This window comes from Carassius auratus, unplaced genomic scaffold (genome assembly GCF_003368295.1).
Source record: "Carassius auratus strain Wakin unplaced genomic scaffold, ASM336829v1 scaf_tig00000611, whole genome shotgun sequence".
Classification (NCBI taxonomy): domain Eukaryota; kingdom Metazoa; phylum Chordata; class Actinopteri; order Cypriniformes; family Cyprinidae; genus Carassius; species Carassius auratus.
In genome coordinates, this window is record NW_020523313.1 from 1 (window position 1) to 27,157 (window position 27,157).

The 27,157-nt window shown below is 38.0% G+C and overlaps 2 protein-coding genes and 1 non-coding gene across 4 annotated transcripts in view; all 3 read left to right on the forward strand.

Moving 5' to 3' along the window:
* Positions 1–178: 178 nt before the first annotated feature.
* LOC113069054 (uncharacterized) lies at positions 179–3,811 on the forward strand. Its single transcript, XM_026242026.1, has 8 exons — positions 179–325; positions 448–547; positions 649–818; positions 1,120–1,250; positions 1,889–2,027; positions 2,299–2,398; positions 2,668–2,761; positions 2,879–3,811. The coding sequence occupies exons 2-8, from the start codon at positions 492–494 to the stop codon at positions 2,996–2,998; spliced, it is 810 nt and encodes a 269-aa protein (XP_026097811.1). The 5' UTR covers positions 179–325; positions 448–491; the 3' UTR covers positions 2,999–3,811.
* Positions 3,812–4,226: 415 nt separating this feature from the next.
* trnar-ucu (transfer RNA arginine (anticodon UCU)) lies at positions 4,227–4,300 on the forward strand. The gene has a single exon. It is a non-coding gene; the product is annotated as a tRNA-Arg (tRNA).
* A 3,904-nt stretch (positions 4,301–8,204) lies between these two features.
* Positions 8,205–27,157, forward strand: part of LOC113069055 (kin of IRRE-like protein 1) — a 29,815-nt gene continuing 10,862 nt past the window's right edge. The window contains exons 1-6 of one of the 2 annotated variants that reach the window (XM_026242027.1): positions 8,205–8,416; positions 22,163–22,312; positions 24,686–24,835; positions 25,022–25,179; positions 25,955–26,105; positions 26,993–27,098. In XM_026242027.1, the coding sequence (XP_026097812.1) occupies positions 8,368–8,416; positions 22,163–22,312; positions 24,686–24,835; positions 25,022–25,179; positions 25,955–26,105; positions 26,993–27,098 (764 nt within the window). In that variant the 5' untranslated portion in view covers positions 8,205–8,367. The remainder of the gene's footprint in view (positions 8,417–22,162; positions 22,313–24,685; positions 24,836–25,021; positions 25,180–25,954; positions 26,106–26,992; positions 27,099–27,157) is intronic. The other variant, XM_026242029.1, reaches the window with a different exon arrangement.

Genomic DNA, 27,157 nt, shown 5'->3' on the forward strand with positions numbered 1-27,157 from the left:
TTTTTGTTAAGTGTCTCATCCTTACTCATAATGGAGTAATGCGCACTCACACACACACACAGTAACACAAAATGAACACAAGTACAAACAGACTGTATTTTATTTTGATAATTAACATGAAATTCAATGTCGTCAACAGGACTGTTCTGAAAGAGACAAAAATAAGTCACAAGACAGACAAGTTTCCAGGAGAATCAAAATTTGAGTTTCAAACTGGATATCTCCAATGAGAACGGACTGTGCATCAGTGTTACAGTGAACCCTGAAAACTGTGGAATCAAACGACAAAGTCGACCTTCGGAAATTAGCATCCCTCCACCATCAGGTACTCTGCATGATAGCCACCAATCTGACGTAAAATGCTTTTTGGTTGTCTTTGTCCCTTTTTTAATCGTTCATAAATTTCCAGTCTTGAGGACTGATTTGAAATCTCCACATTTATTCCAGTGAGGCTGGTGGAAAACAGGAGTTTCGAGTATTCCCACAACAGGATGAAGTGCACTTGGGAATCTGATGTTTATGTCCCAGACCTTGGTTTTTATTACTCGTATGTAACTGTTTTTCTTAACATTGTTTTATATATTTAACTTTAATTTGTTGTTTATATTCCTTTCATCCATGCATTGTTTGTAAATATATGCATTTCAGGTCAGATCAGAATAAAACGGTAGTTAAGTGCAATCAGATGAAGACCGGAGAATGCGTCATACACGATACAATTCTCAAGGACATGACAGAAATGTTCTACCTGTTCAATGGCACTGTTAATGGTCAACCTGTAAACAACACATTCATGACTAAAGGTCCAACAACTTTCGGTAAACATGCACTTTTTGCATAGAACATATATATATTTTTTATTTTACCTGCACAGTAAGGCAGTTAAACAGACAGTTTTCTCAAATACAGCATACTATGTTGAGAGTTGTCATATTCACAATAGCAAATTATTTGAGAAATATTATTAGTTGATCATGTTGCTCTGCATATACTACATATTGCAATAGTTGTATTAGAGAATATGAGCTACATTTTTCACATTTTCTAATGGCAGTTGCTACTCTATTAGTTTGTTTCACTAATTAATAGTCTCTTTGTGTTTTTGGGCTTCCTTTGCAGTGAAACTAGACAAACCTCAGCTTACAATCCAGAAAGTTGGACATGACCTCCATTTTCAAACACATGGATCACTTTTAGAGTTTAAACCTCACTGCTACAAATACAACTTCACATTCAGCAAATGCAATGAGGTAAATCATGTTCTATATTTTCATATGAAAGTGAAAGTGAAAGTGAAGTGACATTCAGCCAAGTATGGTGACCCATACTCAGAATTTGTGCTCTGCATTTAACCCATCCGAAATGCACACACACAGAGCAGTGAACACACACACACACACACTGTGAGCACACACCCGGAGCAGTGGGCAGCCATTTATGCTGCGGCGCCCGGGGAGCAGTTGGGGGTTCGATGCCTTGCTCAAGGGCACCTAAATCGTGGTATTGAAGGTGGAGAGAGAACTGTACATGCACTCCCCCCACCCACAATTCCGTCCGGCCCGAGACTAGAACCCACAACCCTTTGATTCCCCATATACTATTATATTTAATAGTATAAGGTCTTTATTCAATATTAAGTACTAATCATTCTCACTAAAGATTCTTTTTAAAATACACATAAACTGCCATCTTTTAATAGAGTTATAGAATCAATGAAAAAAGGAAAATGAAACAATGCAGAATGTACCAATCCACATTTTAAGTATTGCCTTGGTGGAGCTATTATTGGCGTCATGTAGTGTAGCACATAATGTCATGTTAAACAAGATCCAGCTTCTTTTATTCTGTGATTTTCTAATCCTTTATTTTTCTGTTGATGTGTTTATAGGAAAAACAAGTCATACAATCTAATGAAACACTTACAGTGGAACATGACTCAAACTGCAAGTACAGAGCCAGAGTGCAGATCATCTTCTCAGACAAATGTGGTGATGGGAAGAGTGACCTGAGTGACGAGGTGGAATATGGTACGTCTGGTCCTAGAAATAAGCACATGATAATCACTTGGTTTAGATTGTCAAAGAATTAAGAAGGTTATTAATTATTTTATGGAAAAGCAGCAGGAAGCCTACAACAAAGGTAAAACAGTAAAAATAAAATTTAGTTTCCAGGACAGTCTTGCTGAGCCTAAACTTGATGTTAATGATAGTTTATGTACAATTACTTCACATCCTGCAAATGAAATTCATCTGGTCTTTGATAGTTGACTTGAATGCTTTTCTTTGTGCCGTTTCGTAGGAGAGGACCGATATCCAAATTTGCCTGTATTGCTGGCTTTCATTATTATCCCGCTCATAGTTTCCTGTTGCCTGATATTTTCTCTTGTGCTGCTCAGAAGGTGATGAATGATTTTCATTTTCATTTTTCTGCCCTTCAATTGAAAAGAACAAATGTGAAACAATATTAGTGCATTATGTTATTGCATGTGCATGTTATTGAATATTGATATTTTGAAGATTTCTTTATATCCTATGTCCTGTGGATCACAGATGCTATTGAACCTAATCAGTCTTCAGTTAGAAGTTAAAAATGGCCAAATCTTTTTAAAAACATAATATGAACTGAATATTGATTACCGAGGTCTGAAATTCACTTCTCTTCCTTTAGACATAAAGACATCATATTCCCGAAAATCCCAGAGCCAACGCTTATCTTTAAGGACATGCTTATCAACAACATCAGAATGGCCGAGGATCTACGGGTAAATGATGTAGCCCATAATTATTCGTTAGTTTCCCAATCAGAACCATTTCAGATTAACGCATTCAAAGGGAATGTAAAATGTCATTAATATTCTTGATTCAATCTGTTCCAACAGAGTACTGCAGATGGCAGACTGTATATCCCTTTTGAAGAAATCGTAGAAAGCAGGATAAGTCTCGAACCTGAGACACCACTTATACCAACCGCCACAGATATGGCATTCAAGAAGGTATAAATATTTCTGATGACTAAAAATATCTGGGTAAATCAGGATGGACTCAGGGTGCACTGAAAATTTACACTGTCGGGAAAATGTCTATGCAAGGACGAGGACTAAACTCCTGCTGTCTGTTGATAAATAATGAACTCAGGCTCCATATACCTTTTTTGAATGGACTTCGACCTCATTTATTGCAGTTGCTAGTAAACTGCTCTTCTTGGCACCACAGTGGCTTGTTTTCATTGAATGTATTGTGAAGATAAGAAAAGCAATCCAGAGACCATCCTGGGGCAGGTTGGTTGGCTCTGATTATCTGTTTTGTGAAGCTCGCACTGTACCCACTCAGTGTATCCAGAGGCCGGCAGACGACAAGCAGCTTCGTAGAGGAACACTCCAAAAAAAATCATGGAATATGGAAATTGTGACCTTAGATCTCTTGGACCTTTGAACTCTTGTGCACCATTACTGAACTTTCCATGCTTGTTCATTCAGCCACAATTAAAAAAAAGATTTTGCAAAAAATAAAATAAAAAATGCTTTTAAGAAATTAGGGTTTTTTTATACGTTGTGAATTGTTACTTGTATAAAAGTGTGGTTTACTGTATTGCAGAAAGAAAAATGTTCTTGACTATAAATGTTTGATTATAAATGATACAGAATGTCACATGACAAATATTCAGACATTCAAAAAATAAATATATTATAAATATGTTTTTATAAATTGTATATAAAATGATCCAAAAAGTGTATATATTTTCATACGTTGTTTCATGTCAAGATTATGTGAGCATTCTATTTCCCTGTAATTAAATTGCTTGCAAAACTGGGCGCCCTGTTTAGAGTTTGATCATTTAATTATTCAACGAAAAAAAAAGTTTGTCAGTAAAGGAAAGACTAGGATTTAATAAGAAGGAAAAAGTATTGTAACATTTTGTGGTTTTACAGTTATAACAGTGTTAGTTCCTATAGTAATTATTATATACTCTGTTTTTTATAGGAACTACTTTAAATATTTGCTTTTCTGAATCTAAAAGTAAATGTTATTTAAGCAGCATAAAACAGCAGTCGGAGTCCGCCATGTTGGCTCAACACTGCTGTGTAGTTGTGCGTAGAGCTCCCCCTAGCGGCAGACGGCGGAGAACCAGAATGGCGTCAGCGTGGTCCTGATGCTGCTGGATGCTGGTGAAGCCATAGGCTGTGCAGTGTGTCTCTAAAGCGGGTCTGATCGATTTTTATTGGCTCGGTCTCTGTGGCGCAATGGAATAGCGCGCTGGACTTCTAATCCAGAGGCTCCGGGTTCGAGTCCCGGCAGAGATGCAATGCAGCTCCCAAATGGGGCGTGTTAGTTGCTTTTATTGTGCATTGTGTACACATGGACGATATGAGTGTTAAAGTATAAGCAGCTTCCTATCCGTGTGCATTGACTAAAAGCATACAGAATAATTTAAGAAGTGTGAACCCTGAAAAATGAAGAGCATTTAAATAACTGATGAATTGAATAAAAAAAGAATATCCAATCACTGTAATTTAAAATGAGTTTAAATGAAATTGCTTCTTAATTTTATAGTCATATTAATGTTATATATTGTTATTCTAACGCCTAATACTAAACTCAACCCTGTCATATACTGTATGCACATATAATTTTATTTTAATCCCGTAAAACATATCAAGTAACACCCTGTTATTCCATTTGAATAGTAATTAATTAAAAGAATGTGTGTTTCTTGGCTGACAGTTTGACATTTTGGCTGAACACACTGATGCTTAGACAGAGATATATATCTGATTCTGACATTTCAATTAAATTATTTAAATAGCAAATATTTAATTTTGCATAAAAGACTCCTAGCCACCAATAATTACAAATGTATCTATAATAGGGACAATGCAATACAAATTCGCCAGAATTGTATTTATTATTCCCATATGATATAGGTTATACGTTGCCTATATCAGAAGCGAATAATGATAAGTTATAAAGTTATCACACTAATATCCCATTTAATCAGGTCACTAGTCCGGGTTCAGTCCTGTAGTTTGAATTCTGTCCAGCAAGTGGCAGATCACACAAACTTATGTAGGCTATGCGTTCAGTAAACGATACTCAGAAAGAGATGATGACAGTAACCCCAGGGTTTCATGTTTGACAGTCGAGTGATCTTAAACATCCTTGTACAGTTGTACAATTGCCAAACTGCAGTTCCACCTCTACGTTTAAATTCACAACTGTGTTCACTAGCAAATTACAGTTCATCCAGTGACCATCAGTTAGCCCATGACATGTCAATATTCTGCCACTCTAAATCCTTCTCTTTACAACAGGACAGTAATAAGAAAAATGCGAGTCTACTCCGATGCGTTTGAAGGAGAAGGTTTATTTTCTTTGCACCCGCGGGGTCTATTCTTTTTGGCGCTGTAGAGTTCTAGAGAGGGAGGCCAACTGAACTGATCTGAGCAAAACAATAAATAGCGATGGGCAGTTCGACTCAGTTCAGCGAATCGGTTCTTTCGAACGTTCGTTTTTAAGAACCTGATCAAAAAACTGTTTAGCGAATATTTTAAGCTCTTAAAAGTATAGAGATAATTATTTTATTTTTTGTTTACATCAAATCATTTTGGAACGTGTAGTGTATTCTCGTAAAAATACGAAAAAGACAAAAATAAAATAAATAAAAGTCTAAAGAATTCCAAAATGATTTTTTTTTCTTTACAAAACAAACTCTTAGGTAAGACGGTATTAATTAATTAATTACTTAATCAATCTTTGAAATGTATAAATTTCTCTTAATTTCCATTTTCTATAAATGTTTTTCTCTCTGGCTTTTTCTTTATCTTTATTATATGTATGATTGTAGGCTATGTATAGCCTACCTATTTAGGCTACTTGTTTAAAGTTGTTATTGTTTAATTCTAGTTGATATGATTTTATATATCCAAAAGTATATCTTAAATAAATATTTCAATAAAGCTACATGTCTACAGGGGAAATAATTATACATTCAAACTATTCATAAAATATTAATCTACATTCAGCATCATCACGTCTTAGACATCCCGGCTTTTTAATTTTTCCTGTGACTACCTTACAAGCTTTGACAACTGATGGATGATTAATCTCATAAAAACATAAAGTCTGTGTTTTATTAAAACACATTAAAGTCTTTTTTAACACTTTTTAAAGTCTTTATGTTTTATGTCTTTCTCATTCTCATTATGTAAAAACATTTCTTCTGCTGTCTTTTGTCGAGACACGTCTCACTGCTCGCGTCCGGTCTAGAAACGGTTTAAGTATCATACATAAACCTGTTAATAATGCAAATCTGCTTTATTCATTCCGTGATTGGAATCCATGCTGATGTTTTGCATCGTGAACAAACATTACAGTATAATCATTAACTTCCACTTATATAATACACATTATATATATTATATAATATAATATAATATATATATATATATATATTGTGACATGCGTCCCGAGCGCTCGTCAGCGTCGCCCTGGCAACACACGGGAATCACCGGCACGAGCTCATCACGGGCTGAGCGGCCGCACCTGCAGCTCATCAAGCGGAGCCTTCTTAAACAGAGGAGGAAGACAGAGTGGTGAGGAATGTCTCCCAACAAGGACGCTAACCCTTTCCTCCTCTGTTACAGAGAGCAGCGTGTGACCGTCAGCCCCACCAAGGAGAGCACAGCACGGGATCCACCACGCAGGACACAGCGAGCACGAGGGACTTGAAGCGCCACAGGAGAGCACCGCCTTCACCCAGAGCACTTACCTTAAATAAATCCACCCTTCGGGGACTTTCTCTGTCAAACGGTTGTCGTGTAGTTCCTCACCCCGCCACTATATATATATATATATATATATATATATATATATATATATATATATATATATATATATATATATATATATATATTAATTGGTTAAAGTCATGTAAGAGGAGGCAATGATCATTTATGATTCAATGTGATTGGTTCTTCATACAACAAATCCTGTGTGTACTGCCTGAATAGGCAGAATTCTACTTTGTGTCACGTCAAAATAAAACTTGAAATGGTCTGAAAACAGGATGACTGCAACAGATTTTTAGTGAGCATTCCGGGGGCTTGGCTTCTCCCTGGTCTTGTTTGGTATGGAAGGTTGATTTGTGATTATTTTTTAAGTTACTGTAGGCTATAGTGATTTTATAGCTACTTTTAAGCTGTGAAGAATATCAGCAGTGACATTTTTGCGAGTATGTTTTGATAATGAGAAAAGGGGGCCTTGGGAGTAAAAACAAAATTGACTACAAATGTTTCACATGCTTAGAATGCTAACCTAACATATAAGTAGCCTATATAATCCATAAATGTTTAAGAAACACTAAAGGTAACTAAGGCAATCAACTAAGGCAACCTAATCAACTAAGGCAACCTCTGGGCGATTTATGATCAGTAGATCTTATACCACATACTCACACCAGAAAACTAGCCTAATAATTGGCCAAAACGCTTCGTTTGACTTTTCGGAGATCATCTAGCCTACTCTTCCATAAATCTGACCTACTTTCTATAAGATCTGAATTTTTTCATATTGAGTTTTAGAATTTTTAATTTGATGTTCCGAATTTCCTCTTCATCTTGAAAACTTGAAGCTGTATAAAAAACAAAAAAACAAAACAAAAAAAAAACAGGATATTTGAATAAATACTCAGTCATGTTAAATTTCAAATGTTTTATATTCAAGTAAAAAATAAAAATGAAAAAATTCAGAACTATTTTAAATGACACTTGTCAATAATTAAAATGTAGCCTACACAATATATATTCAGTTAGTTTTGTCATATTATAAGCTCCATACAAAAGACATTACCAGCGTTAAGGATCAATGTCCGGGGATGATCTTAAAGGACACACCGGCGAACTTTTTTCACATTTCTGACGACTTTCTGCTTCGAAAAACAATGTTCGATTCAGTTACTCGGTTTGAGAACCGCTCGGATTCCATTCGTATAACAAACTGTTTCAGGCAGTTTTGTGAACCGACTCATCGAAAAGATTCAGTTCAACAGAATGACGATTCGCTCATGAATTGGACACCTCTGAAAAGAAACAGAGAGGGAGGGAGCAGCTGCTGACACGAGCAATAGAGAGAGAGAGAGAGAGAGAGAGAGAGAGAGAGAGAGAGAGATGAACAAGGAATGTGCCACTAATAAGAAACCGGAGCGTTGCAGTGAGGAGGGCAAAAGAGGGAACGGCGGAGGAATAACGACTAGAAATGCGTTAAAAAGTAGTGCAGGGGGATAAAAGTGCCAATACACAGCCAGCACGTGAATGGAAGGATTATAATCCACCGTTGGAGTGATTTTGACGCTCCCCATGCGGAGATTTGAACCATGCAGGGACTGCTGCTGCTTCTGAGTTTGGCGTTGAGTTTTCACAGAGGTACGTGACTCCGTTTAATGAAGCGCGAGCTCCAACTTAGTGCATGCGTGAGCGTGTATGAGAGAGAAAAGGGGAAGAGATGTGCAGAGGATTTTATAGCGTTCATATCTGACCAAGTTGCAACGTGACCTTTGCATTCCACGCGCAGAGTTAACGGTGCTGTCGTTCAATTCCGTTATGACGGGATGAGTAGAAACTCTGCCAGCGGCGTTCCCTCCCGTCAAACACGCTCTCTTCATGAGAATACAAATTAGACAAGAGGCTTGAGGGGGGAAAGGACACGCGCACATGCACACGCTCATGCACACGCACGCATGGGGTTCTTTCACAGACACCCGCATAAAGAAACGCACCACTTCATTTGCTTTTCCCGGGGTCATGCAGGTAATCTCAGCACCTGCGTCCATCTGACACTCACAGTCAAGTACGCAGGATCACAAATAACCTGCTGCACATAACGAATGTCTCGCATCGTGCAAATCCAGGTGCGCCTGCATTAACGCATCCAGCGAGTTGCTAGGCGACAGCACCGAGCTCTACCTGTTAGATTACAGCATCTTTTCCCGTGATCGCGCCTATGCGGACATCCTCCCTATTGTCTACTGTCAGACACTGTGTGTGTGAGAGAGTGAGTCAGAGAGGGAGAGCAGGTACAGTCCCCTCCATCAGAGGTGAGGGGCGTGTTTATGTCCCGGCAAGGTAGAACGGATGATGTAAGCCATTCTCATAAGGTCCGCAATCAAAGCAGAGACATGCATATTCATCGAGAAATACCTTTTGAAAACGGGTCCAGGTGACACTTGATGGCTGTGCGAACGCTTTGAACGACAAAGATCTGGGAAGATTTGTCTTCCAGGGATTCAGACACGGCTTTGTTCAGCATCACACATTTGTTTAAACAGAGGTTATAAGATAAAGCAGGACACTCTAGAATGAATGAAAACAGTGAGTGTGCATAACAGGTTCGTCAGGTTCTCAGCCTTGGCGTTGTTCCAGATTTGTATGACTTAATTTTCTCTGTAGAAAACAGAATGCATAGTGTTATGTACTGACAGTTTATTTGTTTATTTATTTATATTTTTTTATTGATTTTAAATGACTGAATTTTCATTTAAGTTTTGCCCTCACTGGTTTTGTTGCAACGATTTAGTACAGTAATGCACATGCACTGATGTCATTTGTAATGATTTAGTGCTATTGTGTCTTAAGGTGGAACGTACTAAGGTATCGGTGCAATAAGAGTGCTAATATACTCGGGTCAATCACCTCAGCTCTTACAGAGCAACATGACTGTGCATGTAAGTTGGCCCTTCAGAAATCTCTTTTAAAGAGGTGGATTACTCTAAAGACTTTTGTAAGCTTAGAAGACGCAATTGTGATGACCTCACAACAATGCAGCCATTGTCTTCCTAATAACTGTTTGAAGGTGCTGTACGCAGTATAGTAATATATAGGTCAACATTAAACACACATTGTGAAACATAGTAACCTGCCTCAGTGAGATTGTTGTGCGACTACATCTGCACATACTGTAACGGATGTTCTTTGTTGTTATGTTTGAACTCGCTACATATCATTTTGATCCTACTGTGTGCACTTTATTTTCATATGCATTAGAAATTTGATCGGGTTGCAGATCAGAGATATTAACTTGTCTGTTTCAGTTTCCGTAGCAGTATATTTATTTCTATCATGTTCATTATGGGTTTGTCAGGCACCCTTAAATTTGTCAGTTGTTATTTTATTTGTGCATTGTGTACTTGTTTATAATGAAGATGTCTATCATTTTACCGTGACAAACTGTTATAATGTGAGTTTAAGCATCAGGTCCACTCCATCCTGGCAGCCAGGAGTCATTCAGAAGCAATACATCTAATAAAACCTGCAGTCGTCTCATGAATCACACGGTGACACTGGTGTATAGGCATGCCCTATATTGTTAACACTTTACAATCTAAGAACTTTGTTTAATGTAAGACCATATGCTGTTGTATGTCTTAATATTGTGTATTTTTATTATGCATGCTTTATACCCATTTTTACAAATATTGCCTTTAAGGAATCCATATGTCATGTCAGTAGGGTGACCGTGGGCATTTGTGTGGCATCAGCATGATTTCCTACAGTATCAGTATTTCTTATGGGTAGGTAGGACATGTAAGTTTATAAATTGCTTTACAGCTCAATCTAAAGAGTAAAGAAAGAAGAAATAAAGCTACTTTTTACCCCCAAAATGTACCTCATAGAGCCGTTGAATGAATGTGCAGAAGTGGATATTCAGCTTCTGTTCATGGATATTTGATCTGTGCTGTCTGAGTTCCATCTAATCAAACTCACCTGAACCATCTCAATGTTTCCCATACATTGGTTTATTTGTGGCGGCACGCCATTATCAACACGGATCGCCACAAATAGATTTTCCAAAATGTTTTGACTTTGTTGAATAAATATGAGCACTGCACGTTTTAAAGTCAAAATGCAGCACGGGTGTTTTTATATGAATGTATCTTTGAAGGAAACTGTTTGTCTTCTGAATAGTTTTGATGCCATTTATTTAATCTTTCCTATAATGCCTGATAAAGTAGCATTTATGAGCGCATGGACTGCTTTGTTTACAGCCCCTGCCGGGGAAGCCGCTAGTTCTGCCGCTTCAAAAGTGCCTCCTGCTGGCACAGAGTGAATTTGCATTCTCAATCAGCCTGATTGCTGTTTTGTATTTATATCACACACATATATATATAAATCTCCCTTGGGGGAAGTGCCGCCGCACATAGAGTGTAAGTCTGTGGGAAACAGCTGGTCTTCAGTTTCACTTGGAAATTACAGGCAGGTGTGTATGATCAGGGTTAGAACTGAAGGTGGATCTCCATGAGCTGTATTGAGCCCAACTGCTCTATTTGTAATGAAGCGTCTCGTTTACATGTTATTCCAAACCCCTTTGCAGAGCCCTTTTTTCCCATTGAACACTTAAGAACACTTAAAGAATTTTAATAAAGTTTGGGGACTTGTTTTGGGCCGTTTTCCAAATTTTCAGACTTTGTGTAACAAACTGAAATTGGAGACTGAAATTATGGTCCCATTCTCCATCATGTATGCTCAACCAGTGTCTCTTTGTTTCAGTAGTGTGCCGCACTGCTTCAACGTTTTTGTATCTGAGCATGATTGAGAATGAGATTTGAGATCTTTTGCAGAAGGGAAGAGTATCAGCATATAACTTTCAGCCTGTTCCTCATGAGAGAGAGTAAATAATTGAGGGATAGTTTTGTAGTCTGTAGCTTATCGTGCATATTATTATGTAGTAATGCAAATTGCAGTGTTTGGTCTTTTTAATCATTCTTGCATGAGCACTGCATTTTTTACTTTTCAATTTTCGACTCCACTCTTTTCATTTGCTTATGTTTCATTTTTTGTTTTAGGTTCATGTTTTGGTTAAGTATGTTTACTTTTGTATTGATTTTGACCTTGCATATCTTAATCAGAATGTCATAGCTCAATTTTGTTTAGTGAAAATGCCAGACTTCTCTGATGAGGTATGCTTGATTTAAACCCTGACTCTTTCTTACAGTCAACCAGCTTGTATTCAGATCTGCCTCCAATCAACAACTGATGATAGAACCATGTCCCCACCCGACCTCTTTTTCTTTTTCAATGATTTGTTTTACTCGATTGTGTTACAGTATGGAAGTTTTTTTCTTTTGCTACTTCTGGTTCAGTGCAACTTTAAGACTAATAAGGCAAGTCATTGTTCAGTTAACCCACTGACTAGTTGATTTTGCAAATAGGTAGATTTTAATTTTCCTAGTGAAAGCTAGTGGTTTGTTGTGTCTAGAGGTGAGTCTGTAAGAAAAGACGGCACTGGGACAGGTGGGTGAGGTTGAGGGACTGAGTTGACAAAGATTGGAGTTTTCTTTTTGTTGTTGTTGGGGGGTGGGTTTGTGGAGGGGGAGCTGGAGGAGGGAGTGCTTTAGGCCAGAGGGAGAGAAAGGCATTATTACTCATGCCTGACTGCTCTCATAGAAGAGGCTGCTCGCACCCTCTCTTCTCCGATCTCTCTCTTTCTCTTGCCTCCAATGAATATGAGGGGGGAAAAGTTCAAAGGCCCGGCTTAGACGAGGATCTTTGAACCCCCTTCGCATCTTTTAGGGGCTCCCACATCCCTTCTCATTGAAACGGTTTTGAACATGCCATGTTTCCCTTCACATGAACAGCCTTCCATTCATTCACATTGTGTTTCTTCAGCATTAGCTGTTTTTTGTCATGTTTTAAAGAAAATGAAAATTCCTTCTTGTTCTCTCATGTCATTCTGAGGTTTTTTCTGCAATATCTTTTTCTGTAGAACACAAAAAGAGAATTTGAGGAATGAACTTGGCATTTTTCCATGCAGCAGTAGTGACTATCGTTTTCAAGCCTCAAAAGGATGCAAAAGCACTATAAAATACATAATAATGTTTTAATTGTGAACATTATTCATAATCTAGTCAGCTCTTTTTAATGATTGGGTTGATCCGGTTCACTGAACCCAGCTGAGTGATTTGTTCATGAATGAGATTGAATCAGATCTGACTCAGTTGTATTTGTCAGAAATTAATAAATTGTCTTTTTAAAATGTCATGTAAACACTAGAAGTTATTTCGTTTATTTATTTTATTTATTCATTTATTTAGCAAAGTCTGTCTTAGATAACCTAGTAGTACTTAATCCTTAAAATATATGATAACACACTGTTTAATGTTTTCTTGGATCAATGGAGACCGCAGCTCCATTATAACAGCTCTTATATATAACATAGTGATATAGACTTCTTTTGACACTTCTAATGTGTTTTTGTGTTCTCGTTGAAGCTTAAAAGCTCCAGATCCCATTCTTTGTAACTGTATGGACAGAAACCAACTCTAACTTTATGCATAATTGCACCTTTTGAGGTTTGCGATAGAAAGTAAGACATACAGGTCAACAAAGAGATATGGTGGCAAGTAAATAAGACAGAATTGATATTTTCTGCTGAACTGTGTCTTTAAAAAGTGTCCTCGCTCCTGCATTGCACATCTCTTTCTTCCCAGAAATGGTTTTGTCGAGTGGCCCCTTGTTCTGGCCCTCGCTCTGCTTTTCATTCTTTTGTCGTTCCTCACTCCCTCAGTCTTCTCGTTTTTCCCTTCTCCCTCTTTCCATCCCCCAGTTCGTTTTCCCCCTTCCCTCTTTCTAATAAGTTCCAGATGTGTTTCTTACATTCCTGTAGTCAGAGGAGAGGGGGAGGGGTCACGGAATGGGAGAGGGAAACCGGGACAGAAGAAAAAAAAGAGAGGGAGTGAAAGAGAGAGAGAGAGAGAGAGAGAGATGGAGAAGCACATGAATTAAAAGAGAGCGCATGATGAAGAGGCCACTCTGTACTGTAGACACTGATGAGATTCTCCTCTGTGTGTGTGTGTGTGTGTGTGTGTGTGTGTGTGTTTATCTGTGTGTGTGGTGGGGAGTTTTTCAGACACCCCTCCCCCACTGCAATGGAATGTTGCTGATGATGATGATGTCATTTCTTGTTCTCTGAAGTTTTCAGATCAGGGAGGGCTGATCGTCAAATTCGGCCAATCAGCCGGCCTGCAATAAAAGCTGTTCACAGTTAGGGGGGACAGCAGGCGTTCTGCATCAAAAGCATTATTACCGGTCACCCGGTGAGGTTGAAGACTAAAATGTAGCGCAGTTAAAACTCTAGCTGTTTTCAGTGCTGACTCAATACAAAGACGCTTTGTGAGTGTCTTTTTTTTTGTACTCTAAAGTCAACATGAAATAAAAATGGCCCATTTGACTTTTCTAAAGCATGTTCCTTGGCTTATTGAGAAAATAGTTTACGCTTAATTTATATGTTCAATTAAAGGAATAGTAAACCCGAAAATGCTAATTCTGTCATCCTTTAGGCCACCTTTAGTTGTGGCCTAATGGTTAGAGAGTTGGACTTGTAATCCAAACGTTGCAGGTTTGAGTCTCAGTACCGACAGGGATTATTGTTGGGGGGAGTGAATAACCAGTGCTGTCTTCCACCTTCATTACCACGACTGAGGTGAGACCCTTGAGCAAGGCACCGAACCCCCAACTAATCCTCTGGCACTGCAGCAAAAATGACTGCCCACTGCTCCGGGTGTGTGTGTGTGTGTGTTCACTACTCACTGCTGTGTGTGTGTGCGCTTGGATGGGTTAAATTAAGAGCACAAATTCTGTGAATGGGTCACTATACTTGGCCACATATCACATCCTTTCCTTTTACTTTACTCACACTCAAGTTGTCCCAAGCATGTATAACCTTCTTGTTCTGAGCACAAAAGATGATATTTTGAAGAATGTTGGTAAACAAACAGTTGACGGTAGCCACTGAATAAAAACTACTATGGACTATGCTACCGTCAACTGTTTGGTTACCAACATTATTCAGATTATCTTTACCATCTTGACATGTAAAATTAGTTGATTACTGAATGCTGTAAAAGTGTTGTTCATTGTTGCTTTGATACCTAATGCAGTAACTAATGTTAACAATTTGAACCTTGTAAAATGACAGCAAAAAATCTTTGATTACATAATCTTATATCAAACTCTAGTAACTAACTTCACATCTGAAACAACTCCTCCACCAACCACTAGTTTCCATTTTGGTATGTGACGTCCACTTTTCACTATTCACTCAGTAAGAGTGCAACAGTTGAGATCTGTAAAATTGATTCAATTGAGTAAAATGGGTTGTGAACGTTGTGTTTCACGTTTAAATGAAGCTAGTGATGAATACATTAAGAGAGTGTAAACGCCAATCAGACATTAGTTGCTCACCATTGTTCCTCTTTAGATCAGCATTGAAGGAGATTCCCTCAGTTGAGTTTTATATGACTAGTGTTTTCCATTCTTTGGCATCAAAGCATGTCAAAGTCATAAAATAAAAGGCATATGATGAAACGGCAATAAATTCTCTCTCTGTCTTCTGAGAGCAAGTTTAATGTCTGGTACACACGAGCACACACACAAAACACATCTGGCATTCCCAGTCTCTTGATATTTGTTTGGAAAGCCAAATATTTAGTGCATTTAAAGGACGTCTGTGAGGTATTAAGTAATACTTCAAGCCTCGGCCCATTGGAAGTGGACAGTCCGTCCAAGCATTAGCATAGCACTCTGCTGATGACCCTTGAGGTTGCCATGGTCTCTGTATGTAATATTATGTCAATGTTCCCACAGTAGTCATGGCAACAATAGCTCCGGCAGCGAGTCGCGCAAATAAATAATGTTAAAATCAACTGTATAAATGCTGCAGAAGATGAGACCCGGTGGACGAGAATGGAGCGAAATGGGGGAAGAGTAGGAAGCAGCGAGAAATAATTTCCCTTCCCTCCTATTTCGAATAGATTGGTTTCTATAGCAACTCTGGGCTGCACAGATAGGGGGACAAAGAGCGCGAAGGAGAGGAATGAGGGATGGAGGGGGAGAAAAGGATGAGGAGAGAGAGAGGTGTGAAGAGGGAGATGAGAACGAGAGAGAGCGACACAGGGGAAGAGGTGTTTCTCCTTGCTGTCAGGATGGGCAAGGGCGAATCAAGAGAAGCAAAGCGGGAAGATGATGGAGAGAATCCACCGGATGAGGCTGCAGACAAATAAGAGATGACGTGAGGAAATGTTGACGAAGGAGAGGGACACACAGACCTGTTACAAAGCAAAGCATTCGTACATGGTTAGCTAGTAACTGTAAAAACAGGCTGCCTGGGTGGATTGGACTTTTATTGAGATTTTTTCATTGCATGGCATAACTGTTCAAATGTTAAAAAGCACAAAGAGGCACACAAACACATAATCAAACCACATGCCTGCAAACATGCAAAAAACTTTTGGGGTAGTTTTTTTGCATACGTCAGCTGTTGCTATGATGACGCAACACTATGAACCAGTGAAAGTGCCTGATTGGTTGAAGAGCTGGAGAGCAGGGGATGAAAAAAGGCATGGAGAATGGGGTTACGATATAGGATGCATTAAAACGGGATGGATGTAATGATTATGACAGCTTTATGTGTGCTAATAAATAACATGGTGCTAGTTTATCAATGACAGCAATGCACAGAGCGGTTTAAGAAGCCAGCGACCTCTGAAATCAGAAACGGCCAATAAAATCATTTGAGCATAGAAAGCATTGAAAGTGGCTGTCTGTTCTTCGTCGAGGTGTCAAATGTTCACTCCGAGTCGTTTGTTTTCCCGTCACTCTGGCACAGGCACCTTGACCGCAGCAGGTGACGTATTCCTGGTCCAGACATACTCCTTTGTTGTCTGAGAGCGGTTAGCGCATGAAGTCACACAAGTGTCTGGTCCATTGCGCTGCATGTTTGTCTGATGTTGTGACGGTGCTGCTTTTACTGGTATCTAGGATTTTTACCTCGAAGGGTCTGTTTTGATTAAAGTATGCCAGGGAAGGTAACGAGGACAGTCCTTTTTTTGTCTTCGATTCTCATTTGCCATCTCAGAAAACACTGGGTGATTGTTTAACTGGTACTAAAAGAATGGAAAAATGAAAATAAACCAAGATGTGATGGGACACTATCACTGCTGTTTCCAGATGTCTTCAATTTTGCAGAAAATAAAAACAGTGAATTCACAATATTTGTGTGAAAAGCAAGTCAAAAATACTAAGTGGATTTTTTTTTCCATTAAAGATCTCCCTTCTCATCATGTAATCCACAGAGTTCTCTCTGGTTAATGGGAAAGGGGTGGAGCTTTTCCATTTTTATCTCTATTCATGAAGGGGTTTATATTTAAAATGACATCATCTCAGTCTTTGTTGGAATTTTTTCATACTGTAACACGCATCCGAAGGCATTCCATTGGATCCAGTTAGTCCTGGAGTGCCAACTGATAATCTTCAGGATTTATGTTTGTTGACAGAAGTGAGTTTGCTAATGTGCTTGGTTTGCAATCCGACGGTCCCTTGATGAGAGGCTGTTCTCTCAGGTTGGTCAAGTGGTGTGTTCCTGACACGAGTGTGGTGTGTAAGTGTGTGTGACCAAGTCTTCGTGCGGTCAGGACATTGGCAGTGTGGCACGGACTACTGCTGTTACCCAGGGATCAGTGACTCAAGAAAATCAGGCCACTCTAAATTTGTCACTGCAGCATAACCCACATAATGAAAACTATACAAGCCCTCTCTCGCTCTCACTCAGGTCTTCTCTCATTAGTTGTCTCTTACTCCCTCTCCAGCCACGTCTCTCTCCCTCTCTGTATTTGTGTTTCTGCCCTAATCTCCCGTGTGTCTTTTCTCTTTTCCCCCTTTCATCCTTTTTTGTTTCCTTTTGGTTGATTCATAAATAACAAGCTCATGTAGTGAGCACGTATATGGGAGACTGGGGCTAGTTATCACAAGGGAAGTTGTCAGACGTGTTTTATCTCAGTAAATATGAGGTTTTGAGTCAAAATGTATAATGTAATGAAATCACTCATCCAATTTAAAATAACAATATGATATTTTTTGCTATAGGCATTGGGTAAACAAGTGAAAACAATAAAACAGCACTGACATGCATTCAAGCAAAAGTTAACAATATACTGTATAATGAAGGTAGATTTGAACTATTTCAGGATAATTTTTTTTTATAAATGTCATGTGAAATGTTATACATTTATAAAATTTAATTACAATATTTGTTGGCCAAAAGACTCTTCTCTTTTTATGAATTTTGAGTTTTACAATTGTTTTATGTTTTGCTGAAAAGCCTACAGGTTAAGTTGATCCAAAAATGAGCCTAAGGCAATCCAAGATGTAGATGAAGTTGTTTCTTCATGGGAACAGATTTGGAGAAATTTAGCATTACATGACTTGCTCACCAGTGGATCCTCTGCAGTGAATGGGAATGTGCCTTATGGGCTTTGGCTGCACACCTCTCAGCCGCGTATTGTTCTTCTACTGTTTCATGCATACTTCTCATTTGACTGCTTTTCGCATGCTGTACACAGGTTTGTACTCCCTCTAAATATATCGAAGCCTTCAGAGAATCATTAATCCGCCAGCTTTCTCATTTAAGGAATATATTCTATTAATGTACCATTTCTATGTGCACAAAACCCTTTAGGTGGAGGATGAATGCAGCTGAGTAATCTTCTATAGAAAGGAATCATAAATACACTGTTGCTTTACAGGACGGGCAGCTGTAGACCACTTTGTCACATTGGGTTGTATGACCTCCCTGTGGTGTAATACTGTTAATGGATAGATATGGATTTTAGTGAAGGCCAAATACTGCCCTGTTGTATAATAACAACAACTATTATAATTTGGGGCTGTATTTTCTGTAGAGCATGCAACGCAAAACAATGCATGAATGTTTTCTGTTTAGTGAATGTTTAGTGAATGTTTGAGTTATAATGCAGTTGTTACGGTGTTTTAAGAGTGTGTTTATGCCATTGTTAGGTGGTTGCCTACTAGATCAAGTCATGAGAGACCACCCATAAGTCTCTATGATATGCTGGCCTCTTAAGGCGTCTTTTGTAAATTGTAAATATTATCACGATTGATTTTTCAAGTCTCTTAAGTGTTTGAATTTGTGCAAAAATGTACTTTTTACAAAATGTTTAATTATTTATTTATTTTTGTCATTTTCTCACCCTTACGTTGTTCCAAACCTGCATAACGTTTTTCATTTATTTTTTATTTTTCATTTTTTTAAATATTTCTTTTTAGTTAAATTTTTTTTTAATTCTGATTTCAGTTTTAGTCATTTTAGTACTTAAACGTTAGGTTATATTATATCAGTTAGTTGCCAAAGCAAACTTTTTTTTCCCAAGTTTTTCATCTAATGTTTATGTTTTATTTAATGGCAGCTTCATTTCATCGTACACAGAGCGATTTAGTTAACAATAACACATGTTCTACAGAAGAGAATCAGTCAAACAGGTAAATGCAATGACATGAGGGAGAGTAAATAAACTAAAATGTTTATTTTTTGGGTGAAACTGAACATTTTACGAAGTTCAAAGCGCGTGACACAAAGGAATAACATATTAACTTCATTATCCTACAGAATATTTGATGTTTTTCATGGTCATTAGAGCATTGTTTCCTCTTGTTTGCCTTCATTAAATTTCACCCAAAGTGATCACGGATGTTGCATGAGAAGGAGAGGAAACATACATGAGAGAAATAGAGAGGAAGAGAGAGGGATGGGGTCATGGGGGGATGAGTGGGCATATGCCAGTTGTTAAGAAACGTAGAGAGATGGGGAGCTACAGAGGAATGCTGGAGGGCTGAGAGACGAGAGAGAGGGAGCGAGAGAACAAGAGAGGGCTAGAGGGCTGATATTTAATGTGATAAATGGATTGTGACAGCGTGTCTCTAAACCCCCTCCAACCAGAGAGGAAGACCACAGAAATAGAAGGCAGATCTGGGGAGAGAAAAATGTATTTAAACAAAAAGGATAGAAAACTGCAAGGAATTGAAAGTGCAAAAGTAACGGCTGTTCTTGCTTATATTGCCCCAAACTAGATGATGGCATTACCAGGGATTCCCATAGGAATGTGAAGTTAAAGGAAAAGTTCATTCCTGTCTTCATTTACTCACCATCATGCCTTTAGTGGAACAAAAGGAGAAATACTGAAGACGGTGCTTGTTGATCTTTTCCATGAAACATCTCTGAATGGCATTTCAAGGTTCATAATAAACACAGATGAACTATAAACATATCACAAACATGGGCCATGTGACATGATGCTGGAAACTGTGTTAGTTTAGCATTATTTATATATGATTATACTATTTATTAATGTTTTCCAATAGGCTTTTATTTTTTATATTTCCAATATTTTCTTTCAATTTAATATTTTTGATTTTGTGCTTTTTTGCCTAAACAAAATGTCTCATTTTTGTTTATTTATATTTTGTTTTGTTTTATTTCAGCTGTATTTCAATTAACGAACATTATTTCTAATAGTTTTAGTTAATAATAGCAACACTGGATTGAAGCCATGTAAATAATATGTGTGAGAATCAGAAATTGAAGTCGTTTTAATGAAAATTGTTACAGCCGCATTCATAAATTGGGTTTTTGAGTCTTGATCTTTGCAGTGAATCGTTTGATCTGGTTCACAAAACTAGTCCGAGTGATTCATTCATGATTCTGGTTCTCAGGTTCAGCTCATTGAGTTTATGATCCATTCACAGAAGTTTTCAACTCACTGGAGAGTTGAATGTTGTTTGGTTCCCAACATTCGTCAAAATTTGGACACGAAAGAAATGCATTAGGTAGGGAAAAACATTTAGTGTTATTGTAATATTATTTGTAGCAATTTTAGTAACTTAAACTTATTTAACTTACATTTTAACTAATGTTAACATTTAATATTTATATTTTATTTATCGTATATTTACATTTCATTATATCTTTATTTTAATTTTATTTTATGTATTTTTAACATTGTTTTAGCTTAATTAACAATTAAATGAAGCCATACGATAGCTTTGTGTAAGAAACAAAATAAAATTTAAGTCCCGAGTCCTGAATCAGTTGTTCCGGTTCACAAAAACAGTCAGAATGATTTGTTCATGAATCAAACTAATCTGCTTCTAAAGTTCAACTCACTCAGTGATCCGGTCACAGATGTTTTTAGCTCACTGAAGAGGAAGATCAGTAAAACATTAAACAGGTCAATATCTCAAACATGTAGCTAAAAATATAGCACAGCAGCTTTTGTGATACTTTTCTGATTTACAAGTGTGTGTCAATTTCCAATCTAATAAACTTAAAGAAATAGTTCAGTTCAAAATGGAAAATTCTTACATTATTTTCTCTTTCTTTCTCTCTCTTACACACAGATAACACACACACACACACACACACATTTTTGGGTGAACTATCCCTTCAAGCTCCCATTCCTGCACGGAAAAGTGAAACTGGTGCACTTCATAAGTTCTCTTTTTGTGTTCTACAGAAGAAAGAAAGTCATATGACATTGTGAGGGTGGATAAAAATGATGACAGGACTTGAATTTTTTTAAAGGAAGAAAGAAAAAGGGAACAAGGAAGGTTGCAAACTGCTTCCTTATGGACTTGGAAAAGGGAGGAAAGACAGAGAGGAGAAGCATTGAGCGAAGAAAAGAAGAATGCAGGGAAAATATGAGTTGCCCTTAGTTAATTTACAACATTCTTGATTTCAGTCCAATTTAAGATCCACAACTCAGGCTCTGAATGAAAGCTTTCCTTGTAAGTCAGCTCTTCAAGCTGGAAACTCTGGAGTATCAAATATCCTCCTGTGTGTCAGAGAAAGAGAGCGATTTTGGTGGATACCATGTTTTGCGGGTGAAGAAATGTGTCTGGAATTTGGTATCAAGGGACACGTTTCTTCTTCCAAGAAACCACATTGACTTATTAGAAGAGTGATTGTAAGCGTGAAGCTGCTCAGTGGATGTAGGTGTAATGCTGCGTTTCAGTCATCGGTTCTTACGATTGTTGCTTGCGTTTAGTCACGTAGGCTATTAACTTTTACCTCTCTCAGTTTTAGTTTGAAATTCTCTAAATAAATTGTCACCATTGACTCACCCTCATGCCATTCAAAGACTGACTTTTCTCCATGGAATACAAAAGAAGTATAGCAGAATGTTAATGCTTCTAAAGACTTCTAAAGGTTTTAAGTATGATATTGTTGTGTTTTAACCTTCACAGCATTGAACACATAAAGTAAACTGAACTAGAGCCTCAGATCTTTCAGTAATTGAACTGTTATGCTTGTTCGTTGTGTTTCAGTGCGGACGGCGCGGTTTTCTCAGGAGCCTGCAGACCAGTCAGTGGTTTTGGGCCAGAGGGTGGTCCTGTCCTGCGTGGTCTTCAACTATTCGGGCATTGTGCAGTGGACCAAGGATGGACTGGCCTTAGGCATTGGAGAAGACCTCCGGGGTTAGTGATACACAGTGCTCTTTCTTTCGTTCTTTCTTTCTGTATTTATGTGCTTTTCCCTTATTTCTTTTTTTGTTCTTTCATGTTTTTCACTGTTTTACACTTTTTTTCTCTCCTCATCCACATAGCAAAACACTACCTTAGAAACTGCTTAACCTATGTACACTCTTTCAGTTCCATCTCTGATCTCTCTCACTCTTTTCCATGTTTCCTTGTTTTTTTTTTTTTACTTTTGTACTCTTATTTAACCACATAATACACTTAACCCACTCAGAACACGTCAGCAACAACATAGAAAAACACTAAAACCACCCAAGAAGACACCTTTGTAAGCAACTAACTTTTCTAACTTTTCTGTTTTCACTGTGTATACTTTCAGTTCCATCTCTCATCTTTCTCACCGTTTTCGGTTTCCCTGTTTGCTTGTTTTCTGTCTCACTTTTGTCCTCTTTTCCCCTTTGCTCTTTTGCTTTCTGCTCCACTAGCTCATCTTTTCTCACTCCTTGTGGACTGTCATGAGAACAGTGAGGGCAGGATGTGGTATTTTTAACCTCTGCCGTTATAAATGGATAAATGTGGACCTGATAAACTACATTTGCTGCTTCGTCAGATTCGTAAAAAGGCATGAGGAAGATTTCTCTCTCTTGCTCTCTCACTTTGTCTCAGTGTAGTTGTATTTGCACTGTGATGCTTCACTGGTTTGTCCCCGTGGCTTTTATATAAAAGCATGTGAACAAATCCTGCAGTCACATACATACATACACAAAAGTGCGCACGGCAGAAATACACGCGCATCGCACACACTGAAAGCTCAGTCCCACATTAGAGAGAGGGCTGTGTGGGTTGGGGATGTGTGATGTAATTCACAGCAGAATTATTGTCATTTCTCTAGCAGCAGAAGCTGGAGATGTCCATGTCATAGCGCTATCATATATTACCCAAACTCTACTGCCTCTCAGTGGTGGATAACATCACTGCATACTTATTTTTTTTTACTCGTAAGTAGGCAAATGTCACTGTTGATATTTCTTAGGAGTTTTTTTTCCCCTCAAATATCATATCTCTAAATATTAAAGGAATAGTTGAATATATGCAACTACCACTTTGATGCTTCAAAACATTCATTAAGAGACTGTAAACTAATCCATATGAACAAGGTAATCAATTCAGCTGAATATCAAACTATATAACAGTTTGATATTCAGCTGAATTGATTACCTTGTTCATATGGATTAGTTATTGTATATGGATATGTATTGTAATATTGTACAATTTCATCATTTCATTATCTCCTTATTATTTACAATACAAATGATTTTATTCACAACATTAGCTCTCTTGAAACACCTTAGTGTTAAAATAATCAAAACAGTACTGAGATAGATCAAGCTTTTTTTTTTCATTCTCTAATAAAAAGATTTAAAATTATCTAGTTCCGCACTGGAGAGTTGTTGGTGAAAACATACCGACATCGCTTTGACAAGATGCTTTCTTAACTGCTGTTTTCTCACCAGTGTCATGTTTGTTGCATTTACTTTTACTTTCTGTTTGTTGCAGCATATATTTACATATTCATCTAAACTCTAGTCTCAGCAGCATCTGTTGTGGCTGTGTTTGGACTATTGGTGTGACATTTGAACATTTGAGGTATCAGACCTTGTGTCAAGAACTAAGGGGCCTGCCAGATAAAACCTCGATTAGAGACTAGTGTTGTTAGCGTCGAAATCACGTGACAAATGAGAAACAACGCCTCATTTTTTGTCCAATCATGTGCACAATTCACTTTGCGTGTCAAAATATTAGAACCCTCAGATCTTACTCTAGGAGTACGTTTTCATTCTGACTTATTCAGTTATATTTTTAAATGAATAATATAAAGAATACAAATTATTTTAGGAAAATAAAATATTTGGCATAGGCAATTACATGCATATGCTATCATATTGAAATTCATACTGGCATTAAATGCCACAGTTTAATGGGTAAATTAATTAATTAGAGAGAGAAATTCAACAAACAAACACACTGTTAGGATTTATTTGTACATGTAACATGAATCGATCTATGGACTGTGTGGTGGCTGCTTGGTCCGACTCAGCTTCTTTCACAAGCTTTTGGTTGCTTTATTTTTCTGTTCTTTTCCCGGAACAGTTGAAGGAGAGCCTCAGTGCTTCATGAACACAAAACGCTCTCGTTGTGTCATGGCAACACAATGAACATGACATGTGACTGACTGGAACTCATTAAGGTTGGAAGTGGGACATTTCCACTCAAAAGTTCCCACATCTGACCTTGTCTCGAGCTCAGCATACCTACCTCCAAATCCTCACCAAAAGTGACAAGTTATGGTCTGTGTGTGCATGTCTCTTGCAGCCTGGCCGCGGTATCGTGTGTTGCGGCTGGTGGATGTTGGGCAGTATAATCTGGAGATCTCAGCTGCTGAACTCTCAGATGACTCTCTCTACGAGTGCCAGGCCACGGAGGCAGCGCTGCGCTCGCGACGGGCCAAACTCACCGTCCTCAGTGAGTGCTGTGTGTATGAATGTGTGGGTTTGCTTAGAAATGGGTCTAAATGGTCAATGCATGCTAAAAGCTTGTTGTTTTAGATGCTGGCTGTGATGGAATGAATGGGTTAATGTGTTATGAAATGAATAGATTTATGAGATGCTGTTATTAATAATTTAACCTCATATGTGTTTGTGTGTGTAGTTCCTCCCGATGAGCCGGTGATTGAGGGGGCCCCGGAGATCCTCCTCACAGCAGGGGTCCCATACAACATGAGCTGCGTGTCCCGCGGAGCCAAACCCGCCTCTGTCATAGATTGGCAGAAAGACGGCCTGCCGATAGAAGGGGCCTTCAGCACCACAGTGAGACACACACACACACACACACACACACACATGTTGGTATATGTGGTTTATGGGGACTCTCCATAGGCGTAATGGGTTTTATTCTGTACAAACTGTATTTTCTATTGCCCTACCCCAACCCTACACCTAAACCTAACCCTCACAGGAAACTTTGTGCATTTTTGGATTTTCAAAATAACTAATTCTGTATGATTTATAAGCGTTTTGAATTACGGGGACACTAAAACTGTCCTCATAAACCACCTCCTCATTGTAATACCTGTGTCATACCTATGTCATTATACAAATTTGTGTCCTCGTTAACCACATAAACAAGCACACACACACTCATGCACAACAATGTTTTGACTAATCTGAGTATGAGTGCTTATTCATTCACATGCACGTGACTCACTCCTCAGCAAAGACAAAAAGATACTGAAATCAACATTAAACTGTATTCACCACCTAATTTGATATTCATAATCTAACATAATTGTGTAAGAAGAACATTTACAGTGAGATTTTATTTAGTCTTTGAGGAATTCATCAGATAATGAAAGATGGGTGAGTAAAGTCATTTTGAAAACAAATGATTACGTTTTGAATAAATAGCAAATCATTTTTTCTTTTGGAATAAAAGTGGTTAATTGTGTACAACTCCAGAAACATGCATTAATGGTGCAAATAGGATCCTTTATTGTTCTTGTGTAAGCATCTTAATATATACTTAAATGTAAAATGAAACAAGCATGAGTTTGTTAGTACTCAGCAGTGTCATTTTGTTGTGTAGGAGCTGCTTCCAGACAGGAAACGCGTGACCACACGCAGTTACCTGCCCATTTCAGCAGTAGACACAGACACAGGGAAGAACTTTACCTGTGTTGCTACTAACCTGGCTGCGCCAATGGGCAAACGGACCACCATCACCCTCAATGTACACCGTAAGTCTAGAGCCCTTTCCAGCTTCAGTAAAATTTATGAGTTAAGAAAAAAGGAGGGAGCCAACGGTTTTTCATTTTATTTTACTTTATTTCCTATGATGCAGTGTGAAAAGTATCTATTTTAGACATCCAAAACTACATTGAAAATTAATAATTAAAATAAAATCTCCATTAAGAATGATTTCTGAATGATGTCTGTGACACTGAAGACTTGAGTAATGATGCTGAAAATTCAGCTTTATCATCACAGGAATAAAATACATTTAAAAGTGCATTAAAATAGAAATAGGTTATTTTATATTGTGAGAATTCTTCACAAAATTACTGTTTTACTGTATTTTCGAACAAATGAATACAGCACTAGGAGGTGCACAAGAAACTTTTCTCAAAAACATTTTTTTTTTTTTTTTTTTGCGTACAGGGCTTGATCTAACTCTTAAAATGTATTTTGTTGGTGTAACCTAGTTTAGTCAGGTGGATTGAGTCATATTAAATAATATTTTTGACTTGGATAAAACATGTTTGTTTAAATGCTACCATGTGAACCACATTTTTAGGGTGTTACAGTGTAGGAAGAGAAATGTGAGCGAGAAGGACCAGGTGCTGTCTTCTCAACCCACAAGATAGGACAAACTGTTCTAAAGCAGCTTTGGAGAGTATAGCACATTTAAAACCTTCTAAGAGGTTAAAACCCCTTTAAGTAGATAGCAAGGAGCATTAGGAGGAACCATGATGTTCATCTGTGTTCTGACACTATATCAGTAGTTTCTGTTGCGTTGACTTCCACGGCTTCAGTCCACTCCAGCTCCTTACTGTCAGTTCTTCAATGTGCCTTTGGTCTAATGAATGGCTATGGCTTTATTATGTATTCTGAATGCCCTCTGCAGACCCACCGGTGGTGACGTTATCCATTGAGCCTCGCTCCGTATTGGAAGGAGAGCGAGTGACCTTCACGTGCCAAGCTACTGCCAACCCACCTATTATGGGTTATAAGTATGTCTCTTACTAAATGTGATGATTAAAAAAGGGGTTTCTTTTACATTCTGTGAGAT

Coding starts and splice junctions, on each gene's coding strand:
- LOC113069054 (XM_026242026.1), top strand. CDS start 492: ATGAAGTGCACTTGGGAATCTGATGTTTATGTCCCAGACCTTGGTTTT. Junction 819..1,119: donor TAAAGGTCCAACAACTTTCG/GTAAACATGCAC, acceptor CTTCCTTTGCAG/TGAAACTAGACAAACCTCAG. Junction 2,028..2,298: donor GAGTGACGAGGTGGAATATG/GTACGTCTGGTC, acceptor GCCGTTTCGTAG/GAGAGGACCGATATCCAAAT.